Raw genomic sequence first — 15030 nt, forward strand, 5'->3', positions numbered from 1 at the left:
GCGCTGCTAAGCGTACTACCTAAGGTATTAAGACTCTTATTATTAGTGTTGATTTTCCCTTATTTCCTTTGTATCTATTCTAATATTTATTTTCTTTAGGCCTAGGGTGCTACGCGTTAGCTAGCTATTAAAGCACTACCCTCCTCCTGCTACTGCTACTGCCGCCGTTTATACTTGTTAACTAAGTTGTCCCCTACCTGCGCCGCGCGTAAGCGCCACTACTATTGCTAAGAGATATAGAGGCGTTAGAATAATATAAATAATAGTTTAGGGGGGGCTAAAGAGGGGTTAGTTATAGATAGTGACGTTATAGATACTACTACTTAATTATTAGCTACACTATAAAACTTTAGTAGTAAGGCACTTGCTTAGAGTGTTATAAGGAGAAATAAAAGATATCTCTAATACCTTCCTACTTCTTAATTATAACAAAGGTCTAAGTTATTATTCTAGTTTCCTTTTGCCCTTACTTCCTAGCTTTTATATATATTAGGCTATTATTATGCGTGGCATCCCTATACTATTCCTTAAACCTATCTAGAGCCTTAGTATCCTGCACTACCTCTAACAGGTGCTATATTAGATTAATATACCCCCTCTATTTTACTAGGACTTAATACTTCCCTTTTTCCCTTGCATTCTTTGCACAAAGGATCTCTTCTACTTCCTATTTATCTAGTATTGCATCTTTATTTTCTAGAGTAACTATTAGACCTAGTTATAAGTCCTTAAGCTTCTAGCTTAGTAGCAGGTTATTAGCTACTCTCTCTAGTAGATCTATATATATAGTCTTATATAAGCTCCCTAGTAAGTCTAATACTACTATAAGTAGAGTAGGAACTTATATTACTTTATACTTTACCTGTAGCTAGTTAAACTTTTTACTTAGTTAGTTTATCTTTATATTATATATTATAAACTAAACTATATTGCCTTTTAGGAACTTTTTAGCTAGGCGTTAGGACTAGTTTATTACTTCTTGTTATTATTACTATTAGAACGTAATAGTAGCTTGCGCTAGTTCTACACCCCTCTATAGGTGTGATAAGAACGCTACCGCCTCTCTATAAGGATTCTTAGGCTTTACTAGTAGTAATATTATCTTTTAGAGCGTGTCTATAGTATACCTATTTAAAAGTAGATTTAGGCTAATACTAGTTATACTAGAGTCCCTATTATTAAGTGCAAGTTAGCAGGCTAGTAGGTAATTAGGCTAGTTAGTCTGCTTAAAGCATACTATTATGCGTAGCACTACCTATACTTCTTAGTTTGCCTACTCTGTCCTGCTGTCTATCTAGGGGTAGTATATAGTAGATAGTAACTAGTTTATCTTTATTATCTAGTATAATATTATCTAAAAGGATCCTAACTAGTCTAAACCTTAGTTAGTAATAATAGAGGATAGGAAGCCCTAAAACTACTACTAGTTATCCTAGAAGATCCTTGTATAATAATTAGCTACTATAGAGACTATTACTTTAAGCTAAATATATTTAGATAATCTGTTAGTAATAACTAATAGGAACTAAGGTTTACTATTATCTTTTATAGGTAGGTTAACTATAAAATCTATAGATATTTAGGACTAGTATTATAACGCAACTAGTATAGGTTATAATAGACCCTATTAGCGCTTCTAGGAGATGTAAGCACTATAATAATAGTAGTTCTAAATATACCACGTAACGTCTCCTAATATTCTATCCTAATAATAGTTATAGTGTAGTATTTAAAATATTGTGTTCTTCCCTAGATATCCTACTAAACCTAATTTATATGCTTACTATATAATAGTAGTTATAAGGGGTTCCTATATTAGCAACTAAATAACACCCCTCTAGAGTAAAGTGCTGTGTGCGCTAATTATATAGTCCCTAATTTATTGCTTTATATTAGCTAAAACTAGGAAAGACCTAGCGCCTTTCTAAACTATATTAAGACGTACTTAGTATATCTTATCTTCTAGTACTGCTTTGTCCTATAGTATCTATATATATAGGTTAGCAAAGAGGCTAGCGCCCTTTAGTAACTTAGACGCCTCCTCTACTTCTAACACTACAACCTAAATTAATTTAGGGCGTATTACTAACTATAGTATTGCTTTAGAGGAGTTTAAATCTTGTGGTTACCTGCTTAAGGTATTAGGTTATCCTATAAGACGGCTAGGTCTATACTATAGGATATACTAATATTTTAAAAGTTCCTCTGCCTAGTAGTACTATTACTTGCTTAAGCTTTAAAGGCTAGTAAAGTACTCTAGGTTTTTATAGTCTGTAAATATTATAAATAGCTTATAAATACTCTGTAGCTCTGCTAACTAACTTTTAAGACACTTAATAATAGCTAGTAGTTCCTTATTATATATAGTGTAGTTTTATCTCTCTAGCGTTAGTGCTGCAGAGTAGTAAGTAACTAGGCGCTAGACGCCCCTAACTTTTTGTAATAAGCAACCCCTAAGAGTGTATCCTAAATAGTCTACTTTTAATAATATTTCTTTAGCTAGGTCCTATTGCGTTAGTACTAGTCTAGATATAAATGCCTTTTTTAGTGCATTAAATACACTCTATTCTTCCTCTCCCTATTAGAATAGGGTGTCCTTCCTAGTTAGTTAGTTTAAAGGCGCTACCACTTTAGAAAACTTTGCGATAAAATTATAGTAGAAGTTAGCAAAACCTAGAAAACTCCTTACCTCTCTTATATTCCTAGGGGATTCCTATTCCTATACTACCCTAAGCTTTTTAGGCTTAGGTCTAAGTAATTTGCCTGCCTTAATAATATAGCCTAGGTAGCGTACCTTCTTAATACTAAAAGCATATTTCTCTAAGTCTAGGTGTAGTCCTACTTCTTTTAATAGCATAAGTACACGCTTTACTTTTTTTATATAGTTAAACTAGTCTCCTCCTAAATAAATTAGGATATTGTTAAGGTAGGCTATTGTATATAATCTAAGTAACTCTGTAAGCGTAGCATTAATATATTATTAGAAAGTAGATAGCGCACTACTAAGACTAAATAGATATACTAACTATTTATACAACCTAAACTAGGTACAGAAAGCTATTAAGGGCTTATAACCTTCTACTATTCTAACTTTATAAAAGGTAGCGTGAATATCTACTTTTATAAACTAATTTACGCTAGATAGTGTGCGTAAAGTTTCCTTAATAAGTAGTAGTAGATATTAGTCTAATATTATTATGCTATTAAGTATCTAGTAATCTATATAAAGGCGCTAACTACCTAATAGCTTCTTTACTAGTAATACTAGAGCTCTAGCTATAGAAGAGCTTGCTTAGATCTAGCCCTTATCTATTAATCTAGTAAGTTATATTCTTAGTTCTAGTAATTAATCACGCAATATAGGGTACAGGGGACCCTATAGGGGGTTAGGCTAGGTTCTATCTAGGAGAGTTATTAACTAAACATAGTAATCTATACTGCCTTAATAAGGCAGCAAACTGCTTGCTAACTCTTTGTTAAACAGGTCCTTAAACTCTTATAGTTCTAGTAGCAACTTTATCTTTCTAGTTTTGTGCTTAGGTTTATAGGGAACTATATTATTAGTAATATAGATAGTGTGTATATTAATAGGACTTCCCTTACTAATACTTTCTAGATATTTTATTAGGCGTAAGTTATATATTACCTATAAAATATCTAGTATATTTATTATAAAAATTTGTACCTATATATCTTCCTATTAGGATCCTTAATTTAGCAACCCTGCTATAACTAAACCTAAGATAATAGAGATATAGGTAGGATATAGGCGTCTCCCGCTCTCTTGTACTACTATATTTCCCGCCTTCCTAATTATTAATTTGCCTTATAGAATATTAATAACAACGCCCTCTCTATATAGCTATAGTCTACCTAGTATTAGTTAATAGGAGAGACTAGGTACTATATAAGCTAAAAGCTAAGACCGCTAACTATCTAAATTATAGTCTAATGCCACTAACTATAAAATTCTTGTACCCTTAGTAATTCCCTAGGCATATTGCAAGGGTCGCGGGGGAATGTTAATAAAGTTCTTACTAATCTATCTTGCTAACTTTTCCTTAACTATACTAAAACACTAGCACCCTAAATTAACTATTACTTGTACGTTCTCTACTCTGCCTAAGAGAAGGGGAATAAAGAAAGGAGGATTATTTAACCTAGCCTTAATATCTAGGGGATACTTAATAGCCTCTGCTATTAATAATTCCTCTATTATAGTATCCTCCTTATACCCCTAACTTAGCCTAAGGTTAGGGGTGGCTAGTTTCCTAAATTAGGGCCGCTTGCTAATGCTGCAACTGTCTTAACACCTACTAGTTATAGCAACAGGGTATTAGGGTATGCACGCATAAAATAACTACCCTATCTATACTAGGTGTAGACCTTTGCTAGTTTCTATATATTAAATAGGTCCTGTAGGATCTAGTTAGGACGTAATATTAGTAGTTTAGTAGGTGCACTTAATAAGGCTACTACTTCTACTATATTTGTGTCGCTGTCCTAATCTAAGTTAGACTTCTACTAGGGTTCCTTAGACTTACTAGCCTAAAGAAAGCCTAGTTCTAGAGAGGCTATTTTAATATCTACTATAATTATCTTATATTTCTCTATAGCTACGTTGTAGTTTGTCCTAGAGACTCCCCTATTAAGGGAAACTAAGCGCATATAACTATTAAGAGATTACTAAAGTTATAAAAGCTTCTATTTATTATCCTAGTATAAACCTCCTAACTATATAAGGAGCTATATAAAATTTATAAAGAACTCTATAAAAGGTTAATTTTAGCCCTAATATAAGTGTTCTAACGCAACTTAGGCGTGCTCCTGCCTGTAATAGTTGCTATAATAGAACGCTAGGTAGTTAAGAAACCTGCTTATATCCTAACGCTTGCGTGCCCTATCCTTAAAGTATAGTACTATAGCGCGCTAGACTATAGGCGATAACTAGGACTAAATATATATAAACCTTGCCTCCTTATCCCTAATAAAGACCTTATCTGCACGCAGTTTAAACTCTATAGTTATTTGCTAGGAGGAGAAGTTTGCCTTAGTGCTATTATATAGCAAGCTAACTAGGAAAGGTTTGCAGTGTAAGGTAGGAGAGGGCAGAGGTAGCATGTTATTAAACCTAGCAGGCTTAGAGGAGGGTTAGGATAGAATCTAATTGCGTATTTCCTTGTTCTATTAACGTAGTACAGCTATTATAGCAGAGTCTTAAGCCTATTATTCTATTAATCTATAAACCTGTTGTATTAGCCTTTCTACTATATTAGGTTGCACCTAGTTATTCTAAATATCTAGCGCGTCTATCTCTTATTACTATTATAGTATATTTAGAAGAAGATACTAAAATATTATAGACTAGCCTTAAGGGAGAATACAATAAGTGTTAATAATAGTATTTAGTATCTTAAAGGAGAGGTAAGCCCTCTACGCCTTTTTATAGGTGTCTAGTGTGTTCGCTTAGTAGTAGTGTTAGACTTGGTCCGTCTTGTGTTAGACCCAGGCTTGGGCATAAGCCTAAGCCCTTCACAAACACTAGTAGTAGTAGCAAGCTATATAATATTATTATTGCTATAACTACTATATAAAGGCGTAATAGTAGACTAAAGTAGAAATACTAGAGTACTAGTAGTAGATAGAATAATAGCACTAAGCTAATACTAATTATAGGCGCGCGAGTAGGTAGTAGGGGCAAGTAGGGTAATAGTATTATTAGTCTAAGCCCTTAATATAAGATCCTTAAAATAGTAGCAGAGCTAGTAGAACTATAGCACAAACTAGTAATAGGTGCCTTTAGTAGGTTTCCCTATAAAGGTGCTAAGGGTCCCCTTCTTTATAATATAGAGGCGATCCTCCTAGTAACTATAATAAAACTAAAGCTAGTTACAAAGGGCTTAGCAAATATTAGGATTATTAGTAAGGATAGCTTCTAATTAAGTATAGGTCTTATAGCTATAATAGTAGGACTTGCACAAGCGCCCTAGATATAGTTAGAACTTGCTATAAAGAAAATAAAATTAAGGGGAACTTACTACTACCTTCCTAATAGTTATACTTGCTAAAGAGATAAAGCTAGTTAATATACTAATTATAGGGAAGCAGCTTTATAAAACTACTATTATATTCCTTATTATCTAAGTTACTAGAAATAATAAAGCTACTAAGCAACTATATTTAGGGAGGTGTATGCTATATAAAAAGTTAGTGCAGGAAATATAGGGAGAATATTAAAAGTACGCACCTTATCTTAGTAGGCCTAGCGTGGGGTCTAACCGCCTTATAGTAGATCCCTACTACTAGCACTAGTAGTAGCAGATAGGGATATAATAAGGGCTAGATAGGGGGGATTTAATAGAGAAAGAGTAGAGAGAAGGGCTAATTAGGGGGAAAAATCTATTGTGTAACAAAGTAAGTTAGGAAATTTATAGTAGGGTAGGACAGCTATATTAGAACTTTTATAGTAGGGTGCTAAAATAGGCGCATAGACGCTACACGCGCGTACTGCTTAATATATAGGCCTATTATAAATTAGGAAGAAATATAAAGATATAATAATAAAATTAAAAAATATAGCAATAAAGCCTAATATAGATTATAGAGGACAAAGATATAACCCTAGACCCCTAGAAAGACAATTTTACAATAGTTTATAGGGGAAGGTTAGGGGTATATAAAGGGCTTAGGCTTATGCCTAAGCCTAGGTCTAACACAAGATAGACCAAGTCTAACACTACTACTAAGCGAACACACTAGACACCTATAAAAAGGCGTGGAGGGCTTACCTCTCCTTTAAGATACTAAATACTATTATTAACGCTTATTGCATTCTCCCTTAAGGCCAGTCTATAACACTTAAGGCTAGTCTATAACAGCTAAAATATAAGGTTAAGTAGGTTAGATATAATTTAGATCCTATTTAGTATCCTACCTCTAACTTTATAGGTGCCCCCTATAAATTATAGGTATTCTACTAATAGTATCTAGATTAGCTAGGTCCCCTATATAGCTTACTAAGATAGATTTAAGCCTAGGAAAAAGGTAAAGAGGATCTAATATTAGTTTATAATAATTATATCTAATATTAGAACTAATTTATATCTTATTTAGCTATATATTAGGCTATTAACTACTATCTATTACTATTATTCTTATTATCATTTATTATTATATCCTATTTAGAACTAACCTAGAACCCTTAAGGTTCCTAGGACACTACCCCTAGGAAACCTCTTTATTCTATATCTATCTCTCTATTAGAACCTAGTTTAGACTTTATATTAGCTAAGATAGCACCTAGACTAGGATTCTTAGCTAGCTTCTAGATAACTAGTGTAGTAGGGTTTAGAGCAGGTGCAGGAGTAGGGGTAGGAGCTAGGACTAATTTAGACTTCTTCTTATAGAACGCCTTTATCTTAGCCTATAATAGGAAGGTTACCTCCTAATTTAGTACTAATTCCTCCTTAAGTTTATTAATAGCCCTTATTAAGCCCCTAACTACTAAGACTATCTTATAAATACTATTCTAAAGCTAATATAAATTAGATATAGTAGTATAATATATAGCTATAAGGATCTTAGTAGCTTCTATACCCTTAGTCTAAGTATTAGTAATAGTAACGCACTTAGCTAGGTTTTAGGTAGTTTCTTAAATAGTAGCCTTAAACTACTTAATATCCTTCTAATAAGTAACTATAGCTTCCTTATCCTTATCCCTTTTAGTAGGGTTTACTACTAGGCTATAGTACTTATCTAGAGCACCCCTAAGGGTAGAGTACTCTTAGCTAATAAAAGAAGAAATCTACTAGGATTAGTAAAGGAACCCTATTAGACTTAGATACTTACTAGATTATAATACTTATTCTAGGAGATATAGTACTAGCACTTCTTAGAATTCTTTAACTTAAAATTAAAATTATTAAACCTACCCCTAGCTAGAGCCCTAACTACCCTTATATAAAGAGCGTAACAAGTAATAGGGAGGACTTCTAGTAGTACTAGTACTAGTATAGCTAAAGCTTCTAATTTAGATTAGTAACTACTTAATTATATAGATTAAATACTTACTAGATTTTAGATAGATTAGGTTAAATAATTAAAAAATTAGAGATATAAGAATAAGAAAGTTAGTAGGTAGAGGGCTAGTTATATATAAGCTAAGGATAGGGGTCTATACCCTAAGAATAAGAAGTAAAGATAAAAGTAGAGGTAAAGGTGGATTTATTTTATAAAAAGCTTTTCTTTAATAAGGGATCTAAACCTAATCCTAAGGATAGGGACTATCCTTTCTCTATAGGAGGGGGTAGTGTAATAATAGAGTAGAATTACCTACCTATTATTCTATACTAAGTTAGGCCTAATAAAGGCCTAACTTACTAATATATATAGAGAATAGCTCGCCTATAGTTAGGATAGGTATATTCTTCTTGTCCTTTTATACTAGACCTATAGGTGTAGGAATCTTATCCTTTTCTATACAGACGCGCACTCCTATATACCTTTAAGTTGTATAGGATACCTTTTAGATGCCCTACCTACCTAACTCGTTACACTCTACTTCTTATCTTTAAGAAGGTCTTAGCTCTTACCTACTTACTTCCTTACTAGAAAGGATAGTATAGAGTGTTAGGCAAGCTTAGGGCTATTAGTTTATTAGTATAGATCTTACTAAGTATTATAAAGGAAAAATTCTTATATAGATTATATATATTAGGATATAGCTATACCTAGAGAAGTATTACTAGTACTAAGTCCCCCTACTAGAAGAGTTATAGCACTTACTATTAGACTTATTAAAGAGTATAGAGTATAGATAATTTAGATAAGTTTTAGTATAATAAATACTAGGCTCTCTATAATAAGAGGATCTTAGGGTCTCCTTAGAAGCTAGAGAGGGAGTAGGAGAAGAAGTAAGGGTATTAGGTAGGGTCTAGGGAGGAGTAGGAGCTAGAGTTAGAGCTAGAGGGGTAAGAGCTAAGGTAGGAGCGCCCTTCCTTAGCTTCTTAATTTTAGCTATAGTAGTAGTAGCTATATACTTAGCTACTACACACTCTATAATAGCCTTATACTTAGTAGTAGTATACTCTTCTTTAGTAGTAGTAGCTTTAGTAATAGTAGCTTTAGTAGTGTAAGAGGTAATAAGGGTAGTATAGGTAGAGTAAGTATAAGTAGTAGATTTTAACTTTAACTAAGATATAGGTTAGTAGGGATATAAGTATAGTTTAGATTTTTAAAGTTATATAATCTTATAATTTAAGCTATAGTAAAGATTATAGTTAGGTAGATAGAGTTATAAAGCTTAGTTTAGATAATATCTAAGTATATAAGTATAGGCTAAATAAAGAAGGTGCACTAGTTAGTATCTAAAAGGTAAGCTAATTTAACCCTTTAGATATATAACACTCTAATTAGCTATACTACCTACTAACTATAAGTATAACTATAATAATAAAAGATCTACCTATACCTAGAGGGTGTGTTATAGGAGGGATATTAACTAGATTATAGAGTATCTTAATCTAATTAATCCTAATTAATACCCCTATATAACCTACTATCTAATTAACTACTAGCTTACTACTAAGTACCTAATAAAAAGTAGGAGCTCTAGTAAGGAAGGTTTACTAATTATTTACCTTCTAGTAAGGGTAGCTAAAGCTCTATATATATAAGTCTAATTGTAGTAGATATAATCTAATAATCTATCTCCTAAATTATTCCTAACCTTAGTAACTAGATTTCTATAGTATTTATACCGCCTATAATTACGTTATCTATCTATCTTAGGCTACGTTGGCCTATGTCCTAATAACCAAGACTAAAAGGGGTAAAGAAGATTATCTTTACGCTATACGCATATATAACATAATAATAAGTTAAAATATTTCTACTACTAGGAGGCAGTGATAATAGAGGTAATAGAGGTGTTAGTAGAGGTAGTAAAGAAGATTAAAGAAAAGAGGAGTAAAAATACTTAAATAGTTAGTAGGTGTAACAACGCAGGTAGGTAGGAGTATCTAAAAGGGATCTAATACGACTTAAGGGTACATAGGAGTGCGCGTCTATATAGAAAAGAATATAATTCCTATACCTATAGGTCTTATCACTATAGTAAAAAATTATTTACTATAGAATAGTACGCTAGAAGTTTACTATATAGGTGTAAACTAACCTTGTATATACCTATAAATAGGTTTAAAGTAGTAGTTTACTTTTATAGTAGGGGTTTAAATTAAGTATAAAAAGTAGTTTTATTTCTATTATACGCTATAATACCTAACTAAGACTAAAAGGGGTAGAAAGATTAGCTTTACGCTATACGCACATATAACATAATAATAAGTTATAATAGTTTTACTAATAGGAGGTGGTGGTGGTAGAGGTGGTGGTAGAGGTAGTAGAGGTGGTGGAGGTAGTAGAGGTAGTGGAGGTAGTGGAGGTGGTGGTAGAGGTGGTGGTAGAGGTGGTGGTAGAGGTGGTAAAGAAGATTAAAGAAAGGAGGGGTAAAATACTTAAATAGTTAGTAGGAAACTAGTTATTATAGTACTACGTAATACTAGTAGATTAATAGAAGTAGAAATAAAAGTAGTTTACTTTCGTGGCATACATAGTATAGTAAACCCTATTTAGGTTTACTTCTTTACCTAAACCACTTCTTAGTATACTTTAGATACATATGGCTACTGTAAACCGGTTTTGTACCGTAGTGAGCGCAAGTCGACGACATTATAATAAACAGAAAATTTATTTGTAATACACGATTCGCGCTAGCATTAATTGGGTGGTACCATAAAGTTGGTTGATTTCGATACAGTACCTGATAGGGCAGTTAAAGCTATCATTGTTGGTGATTAGGACACGGGGATATCATATTCAACGAATGAAAGAGCGATTTGTGCTTCGACAGACCCAGAAAAAAGAGCCATAGTTCCGAGGAGAAGAATAAATTTTAGGGTTCAAGTATGTACAATAAAATCGAAGATCGCATCCTAATCCATGATATGCTGACTGTACTACGGGTTCTCAGTACGACAAGTGTAACCAGAGACACCAGTTCTGGGGCCAGTCAAACCTACGCCGCCACATTGCTCCCACCCTCCGGACATATTCAATGCAACCCCACGGGCGAGGGAGATGTCATTAACACACGGCTTTCACTAGCTTCCTAGTAGGAGCTATTCGCCAGCCGCGGCTGATGAGTTCACGAGTAATGACTAGGTAGAGAATCTGAGTATTGCAGCCGATGACCTCCAGCTATTCTATGGCTTAGCTGGGGGCTATATATTCATGTTGAGGATTTGGGTGGCAGATGACAGCTTAGTCACCTAGGCGGTAGATTATCAGCATGCCGCATTGTGAGAGTCAGTATTCGGCTGACCCATGTTTGAGGACTATTGTTGCCCATCCCCGCCTGACGCAGATAGAGCAAGGATCCTGGCTGCAGCATGTTCAGCCATCACGACAATGTATGATGTTGGGTTGGTGTAGATGTGCCTGTGTTACATTAGCTTGGATTAACAGACAAGTTGAACAAGCCACTGACCCTGGGAAAAGAGAAGCGTCAACGACATGAATATTCTCGGTGCCATAGACTTGAGTGTTTAGATCGACAACGGAGGTTCCACCAGAGAGACCACTATCGGTACCTAACTTAGCTGTACCAATCCAGTGGTTGGCACGACGTGCAGCGGGGGTCTTAGGAAGCTAGGGAGCAAAGTCAGCATATTTAGTACAGAGGTAGATGTGACATACACTAGCAACATATGCTTCAACCGTCATGTTAGAAGGTGGAACCTGGAACTCAATAGCGGGATTCTTTTGGATGGCCTTCATCATGCTTTTGATTCCAGCAACAACGACGCCAGTGTCAGCTTCGTTCTGGAGGTATGGCGCTTTGCTGACGTAGACCCCGAGACCGCCATTGATGGAAAGTGAACCCCTGGAGGTGGAGCCATGACCAAGGTACTGGCTAATAGTCAAATGCCGGGTATCGTTGGCACCAGGACCCTCGACACGAGCAGTCCACTGGAGTGAACGATCAATGCCATCCGATCCCTTAATGACTTCCCAAGCGAGGGGACCAATATTTGGCGCGGACTGCGCGAGAATACCAGATCGCTTGTTAAGGTATAAATCCTTGTCTGTCTCGATCGGCTTGTCCCACGCATCGTAAAAGTTGTAGTGCGAGATGTTAGGATGCCTGATGACAAGATCAGTGTTGACGTGGTCGTTCAAATTCTGACCAACTGGAAGATTGATCCAAGAAGACTCATTGATGAAAGTGGCTCCATCAATAGTGCTGTTTTTGACAATGGTGAGCTGATCCTTGGGTCCAATGCCACTGCGGAAAAGAACTTTGGTTGTTCCGAAAGCGCCTCCTGAAAGGATGACACGACCCCCTGGGTTAAGATTGACGGTCCCGCAGTAGCCACCGCCACCAATACCATTCTCGAGCTCGACACCAGTAGCTCTACCTCCGGTGCGAACAATGCGACGAACCATGGTATTAGTCCAGAGCTTGAAGTTCTTGCGCGCAAGGGCGGTGACCAAGTATGAGCCGAGAGGGCCTTGCCGCTGTCCGTTCTCGTACATGAATGGCGAATGTGAGTATGTTCTGTTTTTCTGGTTCTGCTGATCATTCGCAGTCACATACTTCCAACCATCAGCACCCAGAGCTCCGGATAAAACATCGAAGCCCTCCTGCTTGTAGCGCTTGCCTTCCATCGAAGGAGTGTCTGTACCAGGGATGCGCTTGAAAACGCGGTCGACGGCGCCCTTGATATCCCCTGACTTCCAGCCTCTAGGAAAATTGTAGTCGAAGTCGACGTCAACAGGCTTCCACCAGAGCGCTGCATTTACAGCAGTGCCACCACCAAGGACACAGCCAGCCATCTGATCGATGTCGGTGCAAGCAACCCCAGCTGAGTCTACCCATATCTGGTTACAAAGACCGGGTACATCGAAGCGAGTGAGATTGTTACTTGTCGCCCATTCGGGACCCATGGTCCCTCCAAACCGTGCTAAGGAAGGTGGGCCTTTCTCGATCAGAAGCACCGTTTTTCCAGATTCAGAAAGTTTGTCAGCAACGGGTATGCCACCGGCACCACCACCTACTATGATATAATCATATGCATTAGTAGGTGCTGGAGACCCAACACACGTGACGGGGCCGGTAGGAGTAGGTGTTGGGCTTGGCTGGCCTGGCAGCGTTGACGTAGGACTCTCTGGCGGAGTTCCTGGTACCAGCGTTACCCAGTCGAAATACTTTTGGTTTCTTGCGTCTGCTACTGTGATGCCGAATTGCGATTGACCCTTGTTGTGAAAGACCCAGGTTCCAGAATAGATCGTGCTGTGCTGTGCCCAGCCAATGACCTGAACCTCAGACGGTATTTGAGAGCCTGTGGCGCCGTTTTGGTTCCAGGTCCAACATTTCTGACAGCGGTAGATGAGCTCGAAGTGTGTGTCGTTGACCGCGTGTGAAATCTGGGAGATGATCGCGTCACCAGTGTAGTCCTGAGGCGTTACATAGCCACTGCAATCTGATCAGTACCGGGAGTCACACAATGTCGATATACACTTACCCAGCCCAAACAAATTTTGTCTTGACGGAGTCTGCCTCTGGCCAAGCCACAAGTAATAGGGAATTAGGCATGCCACCTCCATGACTGATACCAGTCCATCCCTGCCTGTTTGCCTCCAGTGAACCTTTCTTAAAGAGGTGAGTCAAAGTCTTTGAAAACCACGAGAAATCATACCAAATACCCGATGTACTCATCATTGTTACCAGTAGGCTCGCCAGGTAGCACATAGCCCCACTCCAGCCCTCCAGGGGTTTGGTCTGAACTGACTGTTTGTCGCCTAAAATGGTCAGGACGATCATTTCGAAGAGGCATAAATCATATACCAGAACTCAATACCAGTGCCGGCATGGGTGAATTTGTCTTGAGCATATGCTGACAAAGAAACTGTGAGTGTCAGTCACGGGAATGTCATGTAAAAGGGATCGTGACAGTACAAAGAGGAGACAGCAGCGAAGCCACGCGAACGAGTGACGAGCCCTTCATGGTGAAACCTTCCTACAAGTCGGTAGGTATCCGTTGTAAATGAACCGTGCACCGGCAATACAGACGACAAAGACAAAGTCCAGTCGATTGCCCGTAGGTAGGCATGTTATATACTATACAACAATGGGTGACCTTGCGGCACAGCAGACGCCAGATGATGGCTAAAACTAAGACCGGGATACCAAGGCCTTGACAGGGTTGCTATCATTGAGCAGAGTAAAAGAGAGGTAAACGAGCTCCCTCAACCAGGTCCAGAATATGAGCACCCGCATGAAAATTGCCGAAACGATGAAGCTGATGATCATCAGATGAGCTGCGATTGGCCCCCACGAAAACAACAACACTTTGGGTAAGATTCGAGGTTAACCGTTAATTTGTTTGAAGCTAATGGTGACATGGGAGGTTGATTGATGTATATTGAAAGAGGAAACCAGGGCAGCGCAGGGGCGACGGCCAGGTGGCTAGCCATGTTGGACTTCTCCACAATCATTTATCACATGGGCTGCAGGGGAACGTCTGGCCAGACGGCTTAAATTGGGCCTCCAAAAAAAGCGCCGCAAATACATATTCTGCTACAAGACATGTTTCCGGAAACACGACAAGCTTTTGTGTTCCTGACGACGTGGAACCGCTTCGAGAAACTCGGTCCTACCTTCTCTCCGATCGTTGCACGAGGCTGAACCAGACCAAGATATGACTACTCGCAACAAGCCTGGACGCGTTTCATGAATTGAAGATCGACCCAGTTCAGTACCTGCCAATATATTATATTGCAACCCTCTTCGCACTACATTGTGTTAGCTCGCACGCGCCTGAATCGTACGTTCTGCCTGTAATGAAGCATTGATTCTTCCGCCGGCATTTCATTTTGCTTTTATCACACCAACACCCCACCAACACCACACCAAGGATGTGCAAGCACTGGTCAATTCGCACTCATTTGCCGGACGCCACACGCGAAGCC

At 37.4% G+C, this 15030-nt stretch overlaps 1 protein-coding gene across 1 annotated transcript; it reads right to left on the reverse strand.

Annotated features, from left to right (window-relative positions):
* Positions 1–10938: 10938 nt before the first annotated feature.
* IAQ61_011128 (uncharacterized protein) lies at positions 10939–14078 on the reverse strand (the record flags this gene model as incomplete). The annotated part of the gene is made up of 9 exons (XM_003843625.2): positions 10939–11015; positions 11079–11327; positions 11381–11496; positions 11546–11706; positions 11755–13534; positions 13584–13711; positions 13758–13860; positions 13907–13967; positions 14018–14078. Coding segments are annotated over 7 exons (2397 nt in total), but the record flags the coding sequence as incomplete, so codon positions are not given.
* Between the last annotated feature and the right edge of the window lie 952 nt (positions 14079–15030).

This window comes from Plenodomus lingam (assembly GCF_022343315.1).
Source record: "Plenodomus lingam strain CAN1 chromosome Unknown scaffold_20, whole genome shotgun sequence".
Lineage (NCBI taxonomy): Eukaryota > Fungi > Ascomycota > Dothideomycetes > Pleosporales > Leptosphaeriaceae > Plenodomus > Plenodomus lingam.